This window comes from Puma concolor, chromosome D3, assembly GCF_028749965.1.
Source record: "Puma concolor isolate L17-30 chromosome D3, mPumCon1.1.hap2, whole genome shotgun sequence".
NCBI classification, from domain to species: domain Eukaryota; kingdom Metazoa; phylum Chordata; class Mammalia; order Carnivora; family Felidae; genus Puma; species Puma concolor.
Window position 1 is genome coordinate 10035574 of NC_141678.1, and position 23580 is coordinate 10059153.

Below are 23580 nucleotides of genomic sequence, written 5' to 3' on the forward strand. Positions count from 1 at the left end.
CCTGAAAGTGGCTTTTTAAGCCACTCTTTCCCTGACGCCGGGCACACCTTGCTTTGAGTGCCAGGGGTGAGCGCTGGAGTAGGGTAGGCAGGTGTCTTCCAGTTTGCAGATGTCACGCCTGCCTGGGACTCCCTTATGGCTAGAAAGGGGAAACCATCTTTGTCTGGCCCTGGGGACCTGGCGGGCAGTGACCTTGCTGCGCTCCTGCCTGGGAGGGAGAGAGAGTGGGCAACGGAGACTCGGAGACAACGCGGGACTCTGAGGAACAAAGGGTCTTTGGAAAGAGAAATCATTCCTGTTAGGGGCTGAAGCGTATCTCCCCCCCCCCACCCCTTTCCTAATGAAGTTAAAGGAGGTCATAAGGGCGGGGCCCAGACCAGCAGACTGGTGTCCTCATCAGAAGCGGGCAGGCAGTGGCCCGTGTGCGCGCAGTGAGAAGGTGACCTTCTGTCCATAAGGCAAGGACAGAACTCAGGAAAAACCAACCCTGTTGAGCCCTTGACTTCCAGAACTGTGAGAAAATGAATTTATTGTTTAGAACAGAGTCTGTTTCCAAACAGGTTCTAACACCCACTTTAATAATTATGAAAAATTTGAAAATAACTCAGTAGGCATTAAGAAAGGCAGACAGAATGGTTCCCTGGAAGGATTTTCTTGGGAATACATCCGGTGGCTGAAAACGATTTTTTTTTTAAGAGAGAGATAGCACGAGAGCAGGGTGGGGGAGAGAGAGAGAGGGAGGGAGGGAGGGAGGGAGAGAGAAGAGCGAGAATCCCAAGCAGGCTTCACACTGAGCGTGGGGGGCTCGAACCCATATCCCTAGGATCATGACCTGGGCCAAAATCAGGAGTTGGACACTGAACTGACAGAGCCATCCAGGTGCTCCCCCCAAAAAATTTTTATACAAGGTATCAACTGGGTTGAGAGACATAACTTCTTACCTCTCAAAGTGAAGGTCATAACCGCAGGATAAAATCGCCCTCCAGACGCTACGGATGTCTTGCTTGGCTCGGTCAATGACAAACTTGTGAAATCCTTCCAAGGTCAGATACTTCTCCTCAGGGACTGATGGAGAAGCATTCAGACTATTAGGAGTTTGGTAGAACCTCCCACTGCAGGGGCCCCACTACATGCCCTCAGACGTCTCTGGCAGGGCCCGATCCACACAGTGCCCGCCTCCCGCCCCTCCAGGGTCCGTCACCGACCTGGCACAACCTGCGACCTCATGAGGTCAGCGAGCCACAGCCTGACTCTTCTCCAGCTCTGCTTGGGCCTTTATGAAGCTCAAGTTCTAATGCCCAGTAAGTGCCTTCTGGAAGCGAATTTCTAAGCAGATCCAGATCTTTACTTTCAATCACCATCATCTACTTTTCATCTTGGATACATGGTATTTTGGGAGCTGCTATGCTGACCTCCATAAATTCACAAAGATGGCATTGAGGCCCTGCCTCACCTAAACCCCAAGGGAGCCCAGCCAGTCAGACAAATGCTGGGTCCAGGGGCCTACCAGTCTCCAGCCCCAAGTTACTCATTCACCTTCTTGTTTTTTGGTGGGTGACTTCTCTGGGTCCTTCTCATCTGGCTTGCTCTTTTCTGGGGACTTTGGCTTCACGGTTGGCTTCTTCTCACTTAAGGCAGTCCTGCTATAGACCAAAGCACTGCAATCAGAATCCCTGTGCCTATACCTTGTCCTGACAGAGGACATGCAGAGCCTCACACGCGCATTAGTTCAGACTCCCCCCCCCCCCCCCCCCGGCACCCCCCACGGCCTGCAGTTCCCACAGGGCTGGGCTCAAGACCAGCTCTGTTCTCACCAAGGGGTTTACTGAGCAAATTAGGACAAAATGATGCCTTAACTATGAAAACTCTGAAAGATGCTTTTTGAATGTTCCTTCTACATACTTTTGAGCTGCACAAAGAAGCAGTCACTAGTCAGATGTAGCCAAAGTTTAAAATAAAATAACAAACTCAATTCCTTGATCATACTGGCCACATTTCAAGCGCTCAGTGGCCACCTGTGGCTAGTGGCTACCGCATTCAACAGCACAGACAGGGAAACAGCATAGATTTCCATCACAGAAAAGTCTATTGTACGGTTCTGGTTTGTAAGCACCACTTATATATAATTAATTAATGAAAGGACAGTTGATTTTTCTGATCCTTTAAACAATTCCTCTAGAGACTCCTGCCTGGTCACACTTTGCTATCGAAGATTCAGTTTTGAGTTCCTGAGAGTCATCCGCCTATGTCTGCAGAAAATTCTGTTAATTATGTGTGCACACCCACACACGAAATACTATAGCGCTATAAAAAAAAAAAAGGGCACGAAGTTATTTTTGTGTTGATACGGGGTCATCCCCAAGATTAGTAGTAAATGGAAACAGCAAGGGGTAGGCCCTGTGTACAGTATGGAGACATCTGGGAGAACGCTCATGTGCTTGTGTGTACACAGGAGAGTTCTGGAAGGCTCTGGAAGTAACACTGGCAATCTCACGGAGGGCGGCAGGAAGGCTTAGATGGAGAAGAGGTGTCGCTTTTGACTGCATATGCTGTTGAATTTTGTACTACTTTAAAATTTAAGAAAATAATACATATGCACCAATAAAAGGTTATACACTTAACTGTTAAAAGCGGGTTGCTATATAAGTAACGATGTGTTTTTAATATGCATTTTACAGTTTTTCTGTATGACCTATGCATTCTTTGTGTGGTTAAAAGAAGTCAGATTTTTTTTTTTTTTTTTTAAACAATTCTGTACATTTTGGATGTCGTATTACTTCAGACTGGCCTGCCTTCCAGCCTGCATGGTCCAGATTTTACTACACTTATGGGTAAAATGGAACACTGTGTCTCTGAGTTGACGAAGCCGGGGACCAAGACGGCGCAGCAGCAAAGAAGAGCCAGGGTGTCTGCACCTCTGGGGAGCAAGGAGAGCCTTGCGGGGAAACTGTCAAGGCGGCGGCCCCGTGTCCCCCGGCGGACGCACACGCCGGGCCCCTCGGACGCGCACCTGACACTGTTGAGCGCAGCCTTGTCCTTGGCGGGCGGCTTGGTGATGGGCCGCTTGGTGCTCACCACCTTCACGGGGTGCTGCTCCTTCCCGCCCTTGCTGTACTTGCTCTTGTCGAACTTGGGCTTGGGCACGCCGTATTTCCTCAGGATCTGTGGGCACCAGAGGGAGGGAGGGTCCTCGGGCTCAGCCCAAGGCGCACCTGAGGCCCGGCACGCGGGGCGGGGCGGGGCATCTACCTGCGTGAGCTGGTCTTCCAGCACCTTTTTCGGAGGCCGGACGTTGGTGAAGAAGAGGTGGAGGAGGTTGCCTGGGGTCTGGGAGTTGATCTGCTCCTTGCTAAGATAAATGTCCGACACTTTGATGGGCTTTGCCGGTGTTAGGCTCAGCATCTGTTCCGAATGGGCACAGCTCTTAAATATCTCCGTCAGCACCTCCCTGGCACCGGGCACCAGCTTCTCACCTGTTACAAAACGGGGGAGGACCAAACAATTCTGCCGTGAACGTGCTACATCAGGAGGAGCCTTGCAGCATTTTCTCAGAAACAGCTCATCTTGGAACGTGGGTAATAGACGTTTAGTGGCAGTGAGGAGCAGGCCACCAAAACCTGGTTTCCCCTTCGCGGGCACACACCCCCGCCGCACTCCCGGCCCGCCCTGCTGCTGGGTGTGGTCCTGGGACAGGAGACGGAAGCAATCCTGGGCCAGTCTGCCCTCATCCCCTCCACCGGCTGCACGGACACAACAACCCCCTGGGACTCGGACCTCAGCACTCACCCTGGATTCTTCCATGTGCAAGAAACACACTTCCACTGGGTTTGAGCCACTGTCCTCTTAGGGCTACTTAGCGCAGCAGTTTAATCTACCTTAACTTCAACCACACGTTTGTGACGGGCAGTCCCGAAGGAACAAGAGAGTACAGAGTCTGCAAGTGCTTTTAGTACAAAGCGCAAGCTGTCGAGCACATCTCGCATTATTAGTGTGCTTCAAGACTTGAGCAAGTGGGAAAAGAAAGTTCTCTTAGATATAAGAAGATTGTCCATGAGCACAAGAAAAAAAAGTTGGATGCTTAACCGACTGAGTCACCCAGGCGCCCCTAAAATAAACAAACTTAAAAAAATTTTTTTTAATTTTACCAGTTTGTTCGTTGTGGATATTTTGCATTAACTTTGACTTCTATAAATACAGAACCAAATTATTATTTATCTAGATTACAGAGATTTTTGGAGCCCATTAAATTTTGTGCCCAAGACCTCACTTCCCTCACCCTGGTCCCAGGCCTGAGGGAATATTTCAAAATTTTATGATTGGGGCAACAACAAAGCCCATATTTGGTATCATATTTTTGTACTTGTGGAACATGAAACAAATTCTATAATACTACTATGAAATTTCAAATATTCAAGATTTAGAAAAAAAGGACGTGGATGAAAAATGTCGAGCAAGACTAGAAAAAAAAAAAAAAAAAAGACTAATCCTAACAAGAAAATAACCACTGTTTCTAAGTGAGGCGAGCCGTCGGCCTCAGATGGGAGTCTGCTGCTAGATTCTGCTCGGCGGGGCCTCGGGGCCCACGTCCTGGATGAACACTCCGTATCACACAAAAGAAGCGGGGAAGCCACAGAGGGTCCACCCCAAAGAGTCGTCAGAATGACAAAGTGGGACTTGGTGAATAAGGAGCTGGAACTGTTTCTTCCCCAAGAATCAGAGCAGAGGTGGAGACATTTACTGTCCTCAAGCAAATGACCAAACGATCACCAGACATGTGCTTGGTATGTTCCAGCTCCACAGCACGGAACAAAATAAATACACCTGAACTTGAACAGAGGGAAGCCTGGCTAGATAAAAAGCAAAATGGGACTTGGACGCAAGTCCATTCCGAAGAGAGTCGTGGCACAGCCGCTCCCGGAGGTCTCCTGGCTGGAACGCAGCAGTGCCCCGATGGCCCTCAGAACCCTGACAACTGCCGTGAGCCGGGCAAAGAACCTCTTGTCCCAAATCCATGACACCCTCCACATCATTTCTCAAATCACCAACCCCTAGAGGTGCTCCCCAAGGTTCCTTTCTCAGGTAAGAGGTTAAAAATAGGGGATATTGAGGGGCACCTGGGTGGCTCAGTCAGTTGAGCGTCCGACTTTGGCTCAGGTCACGATCTCACAGTTCGTGAGTTCAAGCTGTGCTGACAGCTCGGAGCCTGGAGCCTGTTTTGGGTTCTGTGTCTCCCTCTCTCTCTGCCCCTCTCCTGCTCACGTTCTCTCTCTTTCAAAAATAAACCAACATTGGGGCGCCTGGGTGGCTCAGTCAGTTGAGTGTCCGACTTCGGCTCAGGTCACGATCTCGCGGTTCGTAAGTTCAAGCCCCATGTTGGGCTCTGTGCTGAGAGCTCAGAGCCTGGAGCCTGCTTCAGATTCTGTGTCCCCCTCTCTCTCCGCCCCACCCCTGCTTGTACTCTCTTTCAGAAATGAACAAACAAAAAAAATTAAAAAAAAAAATAAACCAACATCAAAAAAATTGGGGATATTAGAAAAAAAACGGGATATTGGGTACAAAGAAGGGAGGAGAGGACTTTTGCTCATTTTTTCCTGTAAATTTAAAACTGCTCAAAAAACAGTCTATTCATTAAGAAAAAAATCCATAACCCACCTTTAATTGATTTATCATTGAAATAATCTTCTAGCCCTGGGCTCCCCTGAGTATCAAACAGACTCTGATTTACTACAGATACAGTGAGAATCTCCTCCGTTGACATCTCCATCAATTCATCTTCACCGTCCAAACTTGACAAACCGATCAAGTCATTGTTGTTAAATAAACTTGCTCGAATTTTCTCAATCTTGGCTCGGGATCTTATCTGTGCGAACAAAGAAAAGGGTCAGCATTGGAGGAGAGGAACGAATGGCCTTGTTTTCCTTCCCGCCTTTCCCTGAAACCCTGTCCTCGTCTTCAGTGCCGTGAGTGCGGTCTGACCCTGCTAGCTGGCCTCCTCCTGGTAAGGTATCCGCCACCTGCCAATAGCACTAACTTGGAAGGGAACATCTCAAGTGGAAACCTCTGTCGCTACTCCCTGGCCAGGTCTGTGGCTTTACTCTGATGCCCAGGGAGCTAAAGTCCATGCTCGGCTCGGAAAAAGCCCCCAGGCAGAGGGTGCATAGATTAAGAGAAGCGATTCCAGGGAAGAAGCCAACCACCAGGTTCTTGAGCTTTCCTGTCAGAGCTCCCTGGAAGAGGAAGGTGAGGCATGTTTCCTTCTGAGGGCCTTCCTCTCCGTGTCCAGGGAGGCGAGGACAGTTTTACTCTGAGCCTGAGTCCCCTTACACAAGGGTGCAGGAAGACACAGGAGGTGGGATTTCTAGACAAGGAGGCCCAAGAAACAGATGGGATCTTGACGTGTAAATGTGACCTGGAAACTCAGAATCTCTCCAGCAGAACGGCAAGTCTGTTCTCACGCTCATCAGTGAAGATCCCTCCCGCCAATGGCAACATTTACAACGACCCAAGGCCACTCAAAGCTATACCGGCAGGCCTGAGCTGGATCGCGCTTGATGAAGCCCATCCGCCAGGAAAGGCAGGCCCCTCAGACCCCTCTGCCTCCCTCCCACACTCAGCAAGAACTGCAGGACTTCATGAGATCAGACTTGACATCACTCGCAGAGATGTGACCTCAAACACAGATAATCAACATAGTAAGTCACTGCGGTTTCCAAGAGCCGCTTCAGGGAGCTCCCTAAGTGCCCCCGGGTCACCTAGCAGTTAATCCCTCGGAAAGGACACTGGAGGGTTTAAAGAGGCTTGTGGGGGTTCAAGCCGCTCATGATTTCAGTGGTTGCCGAAGCGTGAGCGCCGTTACCTCCACGACCGCGAAGCCTTTGATGGGGCGTGCTGCGAGGGGCTGGTTGTCCAGGGACGTGACCGTGTACGCGGAGCCCATGTCCGACACAGAGGCCGTCTCTGCGTTGTCCAGTGGCTCCGCCAGGCTGCCCAGGCTGCCCAGACTGCCAGTGCTGCACAGGGAAATGTCTAGACTCTCCTGGCTGGACACCACATGGGGCTCCAATACGCCAGGAGGGATGGGCGGCTCAGGGCCTGAGGGCAGCGGATCCACGGAGAGGTCACTGACTGTCTGCGAGATGCCCTGGGAGCTGCAGGTGGAGGCCTGGCTGGTGGAAGCGGACGCGCTCACGCTCATGGCAGGGGTCAGGCTGCTGGACGTGCTGACCTCCAGGCTGTCTGTGCTGGGGAAGCCGAGGGTCTTCTCCGCCTCGGCTTTTCCATCGCCGCCCTCGGCCTTGTCCTTCGGCTTCCTGGGGTCTTCGTCCTGCAGGGGGATGTAGATCTCGTCTTTGAAGACCCCGCCGTGGGCATTGCAGGCCTTGCGGATAGCACCTCTGACGATGCCCTCGTCCAGGTGGGTGGGGATCCCAGAGATGACCAGCAGGCGGCTGTGGGCGGTGGGGCCCACCAGCGCCTGGCAGGCGTCGGCGATGGCGTCGCTCGTCACGCCCAGGCCCTGCGGGTCCTTCCTGGTGAGGTGCCGGAGAATGATGAGCAGGGTGAGGGCTCGATGAAACCACAGCATGTCCTCGGGCTTGCTGCCCCCGATGCTGAGCATGGCGGAGTCGGACTCCACTGAGCGCGAGGACTGGCGCTTCCCAGAGGAGGAGGCCTTTTCCCGCTTCATCTTGACTTTTTTCCTCTTAGACAGGAGGCTGGGGCTCTGTGGCGTCTGTCCCGGGGAGGAGGACGAGGAGGACGAGGAGTCGCTGAGATTGGGGGCGGTCGTTGAGGGCACCCCACTGGCCGTGACACTCATGTTCGTGGGCAGAGTCACTTCAGCCACCGCCAGGCAGCCTTCCATGAGCGCGTGAAAGTAGGTGGAGAACCTGCCGTGGTCCGCGGCCGCCACCGCCCCGGAGCCTCCGCAGGTGCCGCCCGAGACCCAGCTCTGGGTCTCCTCGTCATACAGCTTATGGAGCTCCGACTGCAGGGCCATCAGCATGGCCAGACAGGGGTTCAGCTGGAGGGCGATGGACGAGGACAGGCCAGCAGGGTGCTTCCTCTGCTCCAGGGCGTGCACCGTGCGCAGCAGCTCCGCCAGGAGATGGAAAACAAGCTCCTTCACACAGGCCGCCATGTCCGTGGTCCACAGGAAGTTTCCTGAGGCAAATATAAAACAGTAACAGCAGCGGTCACTTGTACGGCCCCGATTCTGTACTAGGGACTGTTCCCGGCCACGTGACGCACTCCGCCCTCCCGGCAACCTCAAGAGAGGCAGGACCTACGCTACTCACCCCCATCTCACACATGAAGCAGAAGCAGAGGCTCCAAGAGCTGAAGCCTGGCCGGCTGGCCCCAGAGCCTGCGGCCTTAACCCCCGTGCCACACGATCGTGCAGAGCCGGCGTCTATGGCTCACACCAAAAAAAAGTCATTTTCTTTCTCATAAGGTTATCAAGTGAGTTAGTGACAAGTCACGAGAACAGGACTTCCCAAACCATGAGACGCTTACTCTGGGGGGCACACAATCCAATTTTATCAGCTAGCACAGAAATCCACACTGGCAAGGTATCCTAACTCCTCTTCCAGCCCCGGTTTTTTCAACAAGAAAGCCTTACTGTGAGCTCGTGTATATATTATATATATATTCTGATATATATATATATATATATATATCCTTGACAGACAGTGGGCCACAGACCCAGAGCCTCTGACAGGCAGCAACAGTCAGAATTTCCTAACAGTAACCATTTTTATCTTTAACCTTCTGGTTATAGCAAGAGATACTAATTTTCCACTTAAAGTAGCAACATAAAACTCCCCTTAAAGTTTAAAAAAAAAAAAAAGAGAAAAGAGCTGATTGCCAGAAAATCAATAAACGCTGACAAACATGATTCACAGACATGGTGGAAATCACACAAAGAAGGCATGACAAGGACTGAAGTTCAGGAAATTTGTCTAGGACAAGATGGGTCACAGGTTTCTATCAAGATCCCTTTGTGCCAGACGTGTATCTTAAATTCACACACTCATGCTGTGGGCACGGAGCCCCAAGGGCCAGGTCAGCTGACTTATCAAGAGTCTCCAATCAGGCTCAGCACCTATAAGGGGAGGGGATTAAACTGCCTGATCTCTTAGGGGAGATGCTGTTTTGTAACTATTTTAAGTTTGTTTATGTATTTTTGAGAGGGAGGGCACAAGCTGGGGACAGGCAGAGAGAGAGGGAGAGAAAAGAATCTCTGCGCTCACAGCGCAGAGCCCAACGCGGGGTTTGAACTCATGAACTGTGAGATTATGACCTGAGCCAAAATCAGGAGTTGGACCCTTAACCGACTGAGCCACCCAGGCATCCATTTCGTAACTTTAATTGGAAATGAACTCAGGGTTGTCATGCCATGTGGGCACTCATGAAGCCATTCAAGAGAACAAAGGTCACCCTCAGATGCTCATGTGACGTCCTTCCATTGTCCTTCCTCTGCTGTTTGCCATTTACATGAGAGGACAGTGTTGGAGAGAATTCTTCTCTGCCAAGACTGCAAATGGCCAGTGAGTGGAGGCTGGTCACAGACATTTCCTTCCTACAGTGGTTCCCCACTCACCTTCCCTGATCCCTCACCCAGTGTGTTTTAAAGAATTTGGTTTCATTGCCAACATACAAAAACTGGAAAATTCACATCAACATCTGCATTACCGGTTTCTGAAATAATGCAGCAGTGAGTGGCAGGGCTCGGTGACTGTCTGACGGAACATGAGGTGCCCGGGCCCACTTTCCTTCTATTTCCCCCATTTACGTCATCTGTCTGACCCCTGAGGGCATTTAAGTCTGCAATATCGTTTCCCGTCAAACATTTTATGGTAAAAAAATTTCAAATACATGGGGAGGCTGAACTACTTACACAGTGAATGCCCGTACGCCCACCACCTGGGTTCTCCCATTACCATTTTGCTAAATTTGCTCTTATGTACCTTTCTACCTATCTATTCACACAGAAACTTATCTTAGGATTTGATTATTTCAAATTAAGTTGCAAACATCAGTCTGTTTTATCCCTGAACACTTAAGCAGCCATATCATTAATGAAGTTCAATATTTATTTAGAATTTGAGGTAAATTTACACATGGTAAAATGTAAAACTCTAAAGTTTACCATTCTATGAGTTTTGCCAAAATGCAACCCCCCCTTTAAAAAAAGGTTTCTTCATGTTTATTTATTTTTGAGGAGAGAGACACAGAGCACAAGCAGGGGAGGGGCAGAGAGAGAGACACACACAGAATCCGAAGCAGACTCCAGGCTCTGAGCTGTCAGCACAGAGCCCCTGATGCGGGGCTCAAACTCATGGACCGTGAGATCATGACCTGAGCCAAAGTCAAATGCTTAAGTGAGCCACCCAGGCGCCCCAAAATGCAACCCCTTTTCAACCTTTCTGGAACTAGGAAGTCATGATGTTTGATTTTGCAATGTCATTCACTTCCATACCACCTTTTACCTCCAAAGTTACAAAAATGGCACATATTTGGGTTTTACAGTGAAGTATGGTAAAGTATGAAAGTATGAAAGTATGAAGTATGAAAAATCTTATTTTCACGGTTAGTTGCTGCCCCTCAAAATAATGAAAACACCCCGCACGTCACGTGTTTAGAAGACTAGGCTATACCCTACTGTCCACTCTGCAAGCCCTCTTCCAATGACTGCAACCTGACAAGAGGCCACCAGCGTGCAAGCCCCTCCCTTTGGCACTGAGCCAGGTCGCCCAGGCCCGATCCTGGGCGGAGGGGAGGGAGGCCTTACCCAGCAGCTCCACCACTTGTAGGAGGACAGATGTTGGGATGGTGTCGGGCTCATCTTCGGATCTCCCTTCGCTGTCCTCTAATCTCCAGGACAGCAGCTGCTCCGCGAAGGCCATGGCCAGAGGGAACTCCAGAGGCAAAGAATGCAATACCAGCACGGCTCCGGGCGGTGGAGACACCCCTGGAAGAGGGGCCAAGGAGAAAGGCTCATAATTGGCAGCACTGAAGCCAAAATAAACCTAAGAAAAGGACCCACCAGGTGTGCGTGGAAGAACAGGGCCGGAAAGCCCACCTGCTCATCTGTTGGAGGGGAAAAGAAACGTAACCCCCGCCCCCCCCATTCCAGACCATCAGCTGCAGGTGCAGGAGGAGCCAGAGGCCATCCCTCCGAGGAGTCCATTTGTTGGTACAACAACGGGACAAAGGGCAGCAACGAGAACAGGGAAGGAGACACTCCCCAGCTGGTTAGACACCCACCAGCCGAACGACCCAGCAGGGAAATACTAAGTCAGACTCTAAAGGTGCTTCATTGGAACATTCCCATCTTGGTAAAGAAATACTCAGCCGTTTGGTGTGGCTGCAATCCTGTGAGACCATTAAGCTTATAATTAAGTTACAGAGCGGACCAGCTAGGGGTGCCCCAGACTAGCACTACCAGGGCCTTGGGCTTTGATATTCTCTTATTACCCTATGTCACTGCCGTGGCCTGAATCTGGCCTGAGACGCAACAGTGAGAGGAAAAAGGCCCTGAGGTCTGATCCCCCCTTGTATCCTGCACCGTACCCCAAGGCCCGCTACAAGTCCTGACCAGACAGAAGTCAGGGCGCCAGGGGCCTGGAGATCTCTGGACAAGTTCAGAAGGAACCATAGTGACTGGCCTGCACTTAGGGGTGAATGTTTATATAGTGATCACTGGGGAATGAGAAGATAGAGAACTTCTGTTTTACAATTATAAAGTTTAAAAAACAGCTAGTATAGGCAAAACGCTATGAAAAAATCGGTTCTAATAAAATGAGATCATAAAGTTGTTTAGCAATAACCAAATCACTTAAGTAGTCTCCTTTTGTTTCATTCCATAGAGACACAAGGACAGGGGCTGTGGAAAAGCCGAAGGCCCCGCCCCAACCCTCTGCCTTTTTTTTTTTTTTTTTTTTTTTTTAGAGAGAGAGAGAGACAGAATGAGCAGGGGAGGGAGCAGAGAGAGAGAGAGAGAGAGAGAGAGAGAGAGAGAGAATCTTCAGCAGGCTCCACTCTCAGCACAGAGCCTGATGTGAGGCCCAATCCTACGACCCTGGTATCATAACCTGAGCCAAAATCAACAGTTGGATGCTCAATCAACTGAGCCAGCTGGACACCCCTCTAATACATTTCATCGTGTCTAACAAACACACGTCCGTCTTTTCTTATCAAACATGATGAGGAAGTGAGGTGGAAGTCTGTGACCAGGTTGTCCTTTCCTCTGTGTGTCTGCTCCGGACAGTCAGCTGGCCCCAGGGCACAGGTTTAGCCTCACCTCAACCTAAAACCATGCAGGCTTAGCAAAGAATGCTGGGGAGACAACACCAACTAGGCCTCCCACCAGGCGGTTCACCGCTTAGACTGGGGGGCGGGGAGCAGACGCTCACTGTGGCCTGAACCCCAGGGGAACCACTCGCACCGGAGAGAATTTGTTTTCACGGAGAACTTGAGAAACGCAGCTGGGAGTATTGTAGCTAAATCACAAGGCTGCTCTGTTCCCGTCACTCTAAAGAGCATCCACTGGCGATAAGAAAGGAACTGTCCACTGAGGTCCAGGCAGCAGGTGCAGGTCCTCCCTGGGTAGGAAGGGTGCTCCCTTCACCTCCTGTCCCTAAAATACACTATCCCAAGCGCTTCTGCTCTTTACGGACTGGGCACTGGAACACAGCAAGGTACAAAATCCTTTCTATCTTCAAAGAGAAAGAGAGCAGAGAGTAACCTCAAGCTGTGCTGATCACCAAGAGCTAATTCAGAGACCTACCCAGTTTGATGTGGACCTTGTCCGTGGACAGGATCACAGAGGGGTACTGGTTGGCGGTAGGCGGCGGCGTGAGGCCGGTGTTGGCCGGAGATGCATCCCTCGGATAACACACGGCCTCGATCAGGTTTAGCTGGCCGTTCCGCTTGACTTTGTGGCCAAGCCCATAGACGAGCACCCGTGCCCATGGCGCCTTGTACAGGGAGGAGCTGAGGAGTGGAGGAGAGGAAGGGAGGAGAGTCAGCGGGGTCCGGGCGCACGCGCCAGGGATGGGGAGCAGACTCAGCCCCAGAAGGAGGGTCGGGATCGGGCATTTGTGAGTCATTCCCACCATTAAAATTTTTTTCTAATGTTTGTTTATTTTTGAGAGAAAGAGAGACAGAGGTGTGAGTGGGGGAGGGGCAGAGAGAGGGAGAACAATCCGAAGAAGGCTCCGGGCTCCGAGTTGTCAGCACAGGGCCCGGCGTGGGGCTCAAACCCACAAACCGTGAGCTCATGACATTAGCCAAAGTCGGATGCTTGACCGACTGAGCCACCCGGGTGCCCCCATTCCCACCATATTTTAGAAGGTCGTTCTTCATAAAGACTAATTTCCAAAACACAGAAATATGGAAAGAACTATAGATTATTTTCAAATATAGTATGCATTAAACAATAAAAACAATCTGAGTTTTTCTTCTGTCCATTTCACCAGAATCCATTTTTCTCTTCTCTCCCGTCACCTCTCCCGGAGAAGGGGCAACTTACTCTTTGCGGAATCCAGACTGACTTTCTTTGCACGACACCACGACGAAAGCCGCCCCGGGGAAGTTAACATCCATGTTGACTTTGGACTCTGAGATGGGGAACTCTTCGGAGGGGAACTGCTCCGGGGCTGTCTGCAGAGACATTTAACCATGAAAGGCACAGGGTACCCACAGGGGAGCATTTCACCTCCCAACTCCCAGGCAAGGGGCAGGGCCAACAACGCATGCGTGGTCACAGGCTCAGGAGGACCAGAAAGCCACCTGGGGCAAAGGCCAATGCAGACGGGACCGGGCGGGAAAGCCTCGAGGGAAAGGAGACTGGTTCGGAAGGCGGGGGCGGTTGGGGAAGCGAGAGGGTCATTCTCAGCAAACCAATAAGCCTTCCACTGAAAGGTGACAACCCAGGTTCAGGGAGAGTTGAGTGTGAGACCGGTACCTGCAGGAAAGAGCAGAGCTGTTTCGTCAGCTCCAACAGGCTCTCCTCGCCCTGGTGCAGGGTCCGGGTGATGGCCACGCTGAGCCACTCTCTCACTATGTGGGAGCTGCCCTGGTAGAAGAGGTCTGTGGCCGAGCAGTTCTGGGAGCGCACGCAGTGCTGCAGGGACTGTGCCAGGAGGATGGAGCTGGAGCTGATGGTGCCATCTGGGGCCAGGAAAGAAGACCTAAGTTCTCCAGAACCGCAGCGGCCCATGGCTCCCAGGGAGAGCCTGGGAACCGACCAGCAACCCGTCCAGATAGCCAGGCCGGGACAGCTCGGACCCGGCACCTCGGCTAAGATGTTGCCGATCAGATCCCGCAGGCCGGCGGGCTGGCGGGGGATTTCACGTCAGTGGTCTATATTTTTGCTTTCTTTTAAGCAACGAAACCAATTCCTAAAATAAAATCTTAAGTGGAGACCCAAGTCTATTAAACACAAGTAGAGCAGCTTCGATGCAGGGGTTCCCACAGCCTGACCCTGGCGTGCCCTGGCCCGTCCTGGAGGCCCCAAGGAGCCGCTAAGGGAGTCTGTAAGGCGCGTGTTAGGCCATTAGGGCAGAGCTTCTTCCACATACATTTTAAAGCTTTCTGGGTATGTTTTGGAGCTTCTGAATTCTTGGGGTAGGCCAGGGGACCCCAGCACACACACATGGCCGGGACCCCACAGCTGGGAGGTGCCATCAGGCCTCAAGTGCCATCCGCCCTCTCACGCCTTGCTCCTATCTCAGATAGGATGCTCCTATCTCAGATGCCGGGAGGTCGAGGGGAGCAGGTGGAGGCTGAGGTGCCGGGAAAGATGCAGGGGCTCCTCAGTCTTGGACTGGGCTAAGCGGATCCACCGCTTAGCGTTCACCGGGGGAACCAACACACAGCATCGGGACTGGCCAAGGGCCCTAAGGCCAGCAGATACACACAACCTGGGCCGTCAAAATGGCTCCACCCGAAGTCACAACAAACCACTCGGGTGTGCCGTGCAGGAGCTCGGTAACAGGAGCATTTTCCTTTTTGAATAACGCCAGAGAGAACGTCTGCGGCAATGGTGCAGTGACGGGATTTCCCAAATAATGCTAAATTTTCCTTGATCCACAGTTTGTTTGGGAAGCTCTATGAATGCTTAATAAAGCAAGGACTCAATACGTCATGTAGCACACTTGCACTTTTCAGAGTGAGAAAACACTGCCAAGGTCACTGGGACTCTTCAGGGCCACTTACCTCCACGAGTCCGAAGGCACCGTGCCACGCTTTGGGCGAGTACCTCACCACCACGGCTCCTGCCTGGGGCCGGGCTCACCCTCGGGGCTGTTTCCCCCCTGGGTTGACTGCACCAGTGGCTCAGTGGCAAAGCCGAGGCTCACCTGGGAGGGGAGGGGCCAGGAGCTGATTGGACAGCAGCTGCAGATGCTCCAGCGTGATGTCCCGGATGGCAGGGATGTGGAAGAGGCGGGTGAACAAGTGTGGCAGCTTGGGGGCGAAGATGTTGAGCAGGGCCATGCGGCAGTACAGCCTGGCCAGCGCGGCCTCGCACCGGAGCAGCTCTCTGTGGGGAAAGCAGGGAGAGGCGCTGAGTGCCGGTGCCCCGGCCCCTGCATGGGCTGGGCCACAGGCCTCTCCTCTGGCCCTGTGTTCTGTAGGCCAGGTCAGTCCCTGGGGTCTTAAATAAAAAGCCACGTTAAAGTACGTTTGGATTTTCTCTACTCAGAAATCACCGCGGAAAAAGCAATGAAGATATAGGTCCCCACAGAAACTTATGTCCACATCAGCATTATTCTTAGCAGCCAAAACGTGGAAACAATCCCACTGTCCATCAGGTGAGGGATGGTAAGTCCGCACAGTGGAATACTGCTCAGCAGTAAGTGGGATGCAATACTTCGTGCTTCGACGTGGATGAACCTTGAAGACATTCTGCCAAGAAGAAAAAACGGCAGACACAAACGGCTGCATATTATGTGATTCCATTTATACAGATTGTCCAGAATCAAGCAAATCCACTGAAATGGAACAGAGCTGAGCTAGCGGAGAGCATGGGTACAGGCCTCCTTCCTAGGGTTATGAGAAGGTTCTAAGATCGATGGCACTGGTGGCCGCACACCTCGGTCTCTATATTAAATACCACTGCCTCGTATACTTTAAACGGGTGAGTTATCTGGAATGTGAACTGCAGCTCACTAAAGCGGTTCAAAAATATCCACTGCGAACGTTTTTTGTGTCATCAGTTTATGAAGTAATTGCCATTCACCTTGAATAACAGCTGATTAGTGACTAAGCAGGTCTCATTTAGAATTCCATCTCTTGGCAAATAATCTAATACTAAGCGTAGGGGAGCCTCCCTGTGTTTCTTTAGCTAGTCGCCATTATTAAAAAGTCTCCTGGTATTAAGCACTAAGCTAAAAAAGCAAGTTGGAAGCAGCCCTACTGTTTCTAGGAAGTGTCGGTTTAAAACCCACTTGGAGGCATCAGGGCTCATTCTGTGTCGCCCACTGAGCTGAACTAAATTTAACACTGGTCTGTCCTAACTCAGATTTGGGCACAACAGCAATGAATGAAGCCACCGAATACCTGATGAGTTTGCACAGCTACGAAGATAAACAAGAAGCAGCCAAGATGTGGCATCTGGGTGGTTTCTTTCTCATCCCCACCAGTCTGTAATCAGTTCGTGCCAGAGTTTGACACCGACCACTCCAGGCTTGGAGCTGTCAGCACAGGGCCTGATGTGGAGATCGAACCCATGAACTGCGAGATCGTGACCTGAGCCAAAGTCGGAAGCTTAACCCACTGAGCCACTCAGGCGCCCCCTTCAGTCACTTTACTGATAAAACGAACCCATACAGCATGGTTCTTATTTCCCCCAATACCAAGATCACAGCCATAATACTGAGAATAAACATCCTACATCTGTAGCCTGCCTGAAACTCTACAAAGCACTGTGCCTTTTCACTCAGCTGCTAGTCAAAGGTCATTAACTTACATCTTAATTACATCCATCAGAGACATTTGCTAAAAATACAACTGATTAAATAAAGCTTTAAAAGCTTTAAAAGCTTTCAATAGCATCACACTGATACTCAAGCATATGTTTTGGGCTCCTTTTCAATAGATACTTCGAGTTTACAATGTGAGCCAGGGCCCACATTCGGCACCGGGGGCTCTAGCAAAGAATCAGTCTCTGCTATTAAGAACCCCACGTTCTAGGAGGAGGAGACAACCCAAGAAATGAATTTTAAAAACAAGCAAAAACCTCAGGTCCCGGAAGAGAAGTGAAAGGCAGTGCTATGACGACACGTGGCTCCGCGCTTACTTCAGACGGTAAAGCGAACTCTCTCGGCAAGGGGGACGTACTGAGATCTGAATGACAAGAATGAGACAGCCGTGCAAAGTTCTGCGCAAAGCACCCCAGGCCAAGTGACAAGCACACACGAGGCGCTGCCGAGGACGCAAGCGGCTGTGTAGGAGGCACGGGAAGGCCATCAGCGCTGGCGCAAAGTACGTGGAGAGCGGAGGCTCTGAGGCCCCGGAGGGGTTCGTGAGGCAGGTTAGTGGCGAATTCTCCTCCAGGGGAGGTGGAAAGGCACGGAAGGTCTGAACTGGAGGAGAGAGACGAATGGTCTTTGGGTTTTAACCCCCACAGTGCGGGCACATGTTTCCTTGGAGATCTCTGCCCGGTGTGAGGCACAAAGCAGGCGCTCAGGAACGAACACCGAGAAAAAAGCTGGCTGTTCACACGGTGTCTGGACTGGCCTTACTCTTTACAGCTTTCCCACACGCGTGCCATCTCCACCCACCCCTCAAGCGCCCGTGGCACAGGCTGGGTGACACGGGATCCCACATTTCTTCCCAACTCCTGCAATTTTGCCGTTATTTTATAGCTTCCCTCTCTCAGCTTTGAAGGAAACCTCGCCAACAACGAATAGTACATGTGGTAAAACACAGTAAGCAAATTTCTGTGATCCCCTAGAAAGAAGGGCTCAATTTTACCTGTGAATTTGAAGGTTGGTATTGTCCAGCGTGACCAGCCCGTTGGTGGCGGTCCTTCGGTAGCCCGCCGGGGGCCTTTCCAGCATGTCAATGGGATACCAGTACCGGACCAGCACACCTTCACTTCGGAGGTATGTTTCTACCTGCACCAATTCGTTTACCTACAATAGTTAAAGGAAATATCTATTGGACTCTTTGGACACTGACCTTTCCCCTCCAAGTTTTAAAATACACGTATGTGTATTATATATAAAACCAAAGTTTTGGGGTGCCTGGGTGGCTTGGCCGGTTAAGCGTCCAACTTCGACTCAGGTCGTGATCTTGCGGTCTGTGAGTTCAAGCCCTGTGTCGGGCTCTGTGTTGACAGCTCAGAGCCTGGAGCCTGCTTGGATTTTGTGTCTCCCTCTCTCTCTGCCCCTCTCCTGCTTGCACTCTGTCTCTCTCAATAAAATAAACATTGAAAAAGAATTAAAAAAAAAAAAAAACCAAAGTTTTGTAGTCATAAATGTTAGTTTCATGTCACTGATTGAGTCTAGAAGTTCAAAGATATATGGTTAGTACTGATTGATAGTGTGTTTAGGTTTTTCATACCAGTTTTAAAATTTTTTTTTTTTTAACATTTATTTATTTTTGGGACAGAGAGAGACAGAGCATGAACGGGGGAGGGGCAGAGAGAGAGGGAGACACAGAATCGGAAACAGGCTCCAGGCTCTGAGCCATCAGCCCAGAGCCCGACGCGGGGCTCGAACTCACGGAGCGCGAGATCGTGACCTGACTGAAGTCGGACGCTTAACCGACTGCGCCACCCAGGCACCCCTACCAGTTTTAAAATTTTAACTGGTATGTATTCATGAGTTAGAAATGAATTTAGATCTTTTTTTTTTTTTTTTACTTTATTTATTTTGAAAGAGAGAATTCCAAGAAGGCTTCACATTATCAGTGCAGAGCCCAATGTGGGACTCGAACCCACAATCTGTGAGATCATGACCTGAGCCAAAATCAAGACTTGGACCCTTAACTGAGCCACCCCAGCACCCCTTTAGCTTTTACTTTTCAAGTAACCTCTATACCCAATGTGGGGCTCGAACTTACAACCCCAAGATGAAGAGCTGCAGCTCCACCAACTGAGGCAGCCAGGTGCCCCATGAGATAGAGATTTAAACACAACAGTGCTATAGTTCAGTAATAAGTCAGTACATATTATTTTACGTTCATTGTTCTTAGGTTAGTAATTTTGTAAAAGCAGGGAACCTGATTACTTTTTATTTTCCTGCAATAAAAGAGCTAACTCATGCATATACATTTTGGATTCAAATACAAACATTTTTATTTAGGATTACTGAAACAAAAAGAATCAAACTACTGGAGAAATAATAATTTTTTTTTATTTAAAAAAATTTTTAATGTTTATTTATTGAGAGACAGAGCGTGAACGGGGCAGGGGCAGAGAGAGAGAGGGAGACACAGAATCCGAAGCAGGCTCTAGGCTCTGAGTCGTCAGCACAGAGCCTGACGCGGGGCTCAAACTCACACACTGTGAGATCATGACCTGAGCCAAAGTCAGACGCTCAACCGACTGAGCCACCCAGGCACCCCAATAACAATTATTATTTTAAGGAAATTTCTATTTTTCTAAATTTTTACTTGTACACATTTCCAGTTGCTAAAAGCCAGTGTCAGTTATGTACTTTCTGATAACTAGGATCAGAAATGTGTATCAGAAGGCAGTGGGACATTAACAGTATCACCAATGGAATTTCCTACCTTTTTAAAATGTTTATCTTTGAGAGAGAGAGAGAGAGCGCGCACGCACAGGCAGGAGAGGGGCAGAGAGGGAGAGAGCGAGCATGAGCAGGGAAGGGGCAGAGAGAAAGGGAGACACAGAATCCAAAGCAGGCTCCAGGCTCTGAGCTGTCAGCACAGAGCCCGATGCGGGGCTCCAGCTCCTGAGCCATGAAATCATGACCTGAGCCAAAGTCAGATGCTTAACTGCCTGAGCCACCCAGGCACCCCTGGAAATTTCTGAAGTTCACCCTAGTAAACCATCAGTCAGATAGCCTCTCTGAAAAATTTAATGATTCAAAATTAAGTTGAAGTACAATGGAGTCAGTAAAAGATGTAAAATTTTCCATTTCAAAGCATTAGTGGTACCTAACATTACCAGTGTCTGTATCTGTATCCCTATCTAGATAGATTCTAGTCTATGTTCATAGTGACAGATCCTTTTTTTTTTTTTTCATCAGACTCTTAGGCTTAAACTACCGGCATTCATCAGTTTTCTCGAATGGGAAACTTCTCCAGTGTCAGCACGTGCATGCAACCTCAGAAACACGGTCATCGCTTTCACACAGGACCTTGTTTTCAAAAGAAAGCTTTGACTTTGCCCTCACGCATCTTCTGTTCCTTCTTCCCCACCCGCGTCCCCCCACCCCTGCCCCATGGATTTAATAGATCCATGTTACATATCGGGAAGCTGAGGCTGAGAGGACCAGTGAGATGACGTGATCAGAGTCATAAAACTATTTCTTTGACTTGTGTCTGTAACAGTCACGACAATGACAGATCACCCATTCCTCAAGGACAACGGGAGAGTTTTCCCTTGGAACTTGGGCAGGTATAATGTAGGGGCGGTCTGAACACGGCTGACGGAAAATAATGGCGGAGGCAGTGTGGTCTGAAGGCACTGACAGTGCTGAGTGTTAAGAGCTTATCATCTATCAGCCCTGATCCCCGGGGATCCGGGCCCTCGAGAAAACCTCAGGCAAACTGCTGGTGTGAGCACTCGGCCTGCTTTCTTCATCCCTAGTTGGGGAGTAATCCATCTACGTGACCGCTTTTTAAGGCACCTGGAGTCTGGACACAAAAGTTTCCGTGTATTCGAAAGGCTGTTTTACTCACTGAATCAACATCTAACACGACTCCATGAAGCCCAAAGGTTTTCAGCATCCCTCGGATGGCGAACTTGGGCAGAGCAGTTCCTACAGTACTGCTGGCTACGTTGTTGCTGTCTGGAGAGCGGGTCACCACCGTGAGACCTGAGGAGGGCAGAGGAAGAAGTTTCTTCAGAAGCAAATACCATTGTCATCTTGGGATCCTGTATTTCAGGGCCTAAAACAGCGCTACAGCATCCAACAATACCTCGGTTTGGTTGCAACTAAAAAAGGGACAAAGCTCGGTCTGAAAAATTACACAACTAAAAGAGCTCTCATAATAAAAAGCAAAGAAGCCGACCAAAAAATCGGCAAAGGATTTGAATAAACCTTCCTCTAAGGAAAAGTGAAAGATACGCATGGAAAGATTTTCCATTAGAATTAGGGAAACAGAAGTCAGAGCCACAATGAGGTACCACTCCACATCCACTAGGATGGCTGTAATTAAAAAAAAAAAAAAAGACAATAGTAAGTGTTGGCAAGATGTGAAGAGATTGGAACCCTTATACATTTCTGGTGGGAATGTAAAATGCTGCAATCACTTTGGAAAACCATCCAGAAGTCAAAAAGTTCAACTTATTCTATGACCCAGCAATCCCACTCCCACATATGTACCCAAGGAAAATGAAAACATAGGTCTGGAAAAAATACCAAAAAACCAAAAACAAAAAACCTGAACACCAAGGTTCACAGTAGCATTCATTACTCATAAAAGCCAAAAGTTAGAAACAACCCAGGTGTCCAACATCTGATGAATGATTTTAAAAAATGGGGTATTATCCATACAATGGAATATCATTTTGCCATAAAAAGGAATAAAGTACTAACACATGCTACAACATGGATGAATCTTGAACAACTGTGCTATATGAAAGAGGCCAGATACAAAAGACCACATGCTGTAGGACTCCATTTATAGGAAATGTCCAGAAGAGGTAAATCTAGAGAGACAGAAAGTAAATTAATGGGGCTCAGGGGAAGGAGACGTGGGAAATGGTGGAGGACAGGACTTCTTTCTGGAGGATGAAAATGTTGTGGGATTAGAGGTAATGGTTTGGTGGTTGTACAACTTTGTGAGTATATTAAAAACTGAATGCTGTAGAAGGGTGAGCTTTATGGTATGTGAATTATACCTAAAAAAGAGAAAAAAAGAGAAAAAAAGAGAAAAAAAGAGAAAAAAAGAAAAGCAAATATACACTTCTGCCCCTGTCCCTGATACTCTGATATTTTTATGAAAGGCTAATAATGAGTGGTTTCAATTTTTGTCTGTGCTTTTCTGGATTTTCATTTCCTCAAAATCTGCAACAGATGTTTAATCAAAGGAACAAACACATTCTGTTAAAATTCTAAAAAGCACAGGGCAACCACACATTCCTGGTTAATTAGCTCAGCAGCCACGATCTAACCAGGCCTACCTGGAACCCTCCACCCACGCCCCATCTCCCCCTCTGCATAAGTGCGCCATCTGACTGCACATGTCGGTGAGTTTGGGACATGTACAGGAGGCCAGCTGAGGCCGAGCGAAAACCCAACTTCTCATTCCACACACAGTTTCATAGATGAAGTAAGAGGGAAAGCAAAACCTTTTCGAACTTTATCAATCGTGAACTTGTTTGCTTCGTCTTTAATGTCTTCGATGGTGGGAAGATACAGGTCTCTGGGGATGCCACCGTTCTCCTCGTACAGGAATTCGACCGTCTGCCGGGCAATGTCCACCATGCCTAAAAAATATTAACCACACTGGAAACTCTCCAAAGAGGACCCGGTCTTCAGATCAACCATGACACTGACTGATACCGAGAGAATCTCCCCAACACCGTCTGTGGGGGTACAGAGCCTTCTGAGGAAGGTGACTGTGCAGGGTCTAGCAAGTTTAAAACACTCACTGCCCTGCCTGTAGGAACCTCTCAAATCTCTCCCACAGAAGCACAAGCACGAGTGTGTAAAGATACAAGAACACCTCCTGCGGCACTGCTGGGAAATCCCAAAGTAGGAATAACAAGATCATTTATCAATACAGAGCGGTAAAAAGTGATCGGGCACAAAGGGCATGGCTGCACGATGACTTAAGAACTAAGTACGGGACAAACGGACAGTAAGAAGGAAGTGAGGAAAAGGTTTCTTTCTTACTTTATTCATTTTTGTACTGTGTGTGATTTTTACTACAGCAAACACGTGTTGCTTACGAAAGAGTTACATCAGCTTCTACTCAGTACCGGAAGTCGCCCTGTTCTTCCTTCCCAGAGGGAGAACACGTCATTATGTTCAGCACAAACAGCCACTATTAATTAATACACCCAGCCCACAAGTCTCCAAAGCCCTGGTGAGATGGCACCGCGGGGAGCACAGAGAGGCGGGTACAGTATCTCCGTCTGCTGTTGCCGCCGTAGCTCGCACGCGGCTCAGGAAGTGTGGGTACAGATACGGGTGTGGACACATCTGCCTTCGCACAAGGCTTATTTCCATCACACTCGCCTCCTACTCCTTTATTTGCCAGCCTTGCTGTAGGGAAAAGGCACAATTTTCTGAGCACAGTTGAGGAGGCTGCAATTAGAGAAGGATGCTGAGAGAAAGAATTGTCGGAAGAAGCCAGAAATGTGGCCTGATACTGGAAGACTGCGGAAAAATAATCTTGGCAACATTTTCCAAAGGGAACGGGGAGAGAAGA

At 49.5% G+C, this 23580-nt stretch overlaps 1 protein-coding gene across 6 annotated transcripts in view; it reads right to left on the reverse strand.

The window, feature by feature from the left end:
- The window catches only part of HECTD4 (HECT domain E3 ubiquitin protein ligase 4), a 190841-nt gene that overhangs the window by 12744 nt on the left and 154517 nt on the right, over positions 1-23580 (reverse strand). For 5 of the 6 annotated variants that reach the window (XM_086681734.1, XM_086681732.1, XM_086681733.1 and 2 more), the window contains 14 exons: positions 22496-22633; positions 20881-21017; positions 17983-18143; positions 15366-15547; positions 13970-14175; positions 13535-13665; positions 12791-12996; positions 10793-10972; positions 6857-8163; positions 5653-5860; positions 3250-3473; positions 3011-3162; positions 1537-1643; positions 942-1065 (listed from right to left, as the gene is read on the reverse strand). In XM_086681734.1, the coding sequence (XP_086537860.1) occupies positions 942-1065; positions 1537-1643; positions 3011-3162; positions 3250-3473; positions 5653-5860; positions 6857-8163; positions 10793-10972; positions 12791-12996; positions 13535-13665; positions 13970-14175; positions 15366-15547; positions 17983-18143; positions 20881-21017; positions 22496-22633 (3463 nt within the window). The remainder of the gene's footprint in view (positions 1-941; positions 1066-1536; positions 1644-3010; positions 3163-3249; positions 3474-5652; positions 5861-6856; positions 8164-10792; positions 10973-12790; positions 12997-13534; positions 13666-13969; positions 14176-15365; positions 15548-17982; positions 18144-20880; positions 21018-22495; positions 22634-23580) is intronic. The other variant, XM_086681731.1, reaches the window with a different exon arrangement.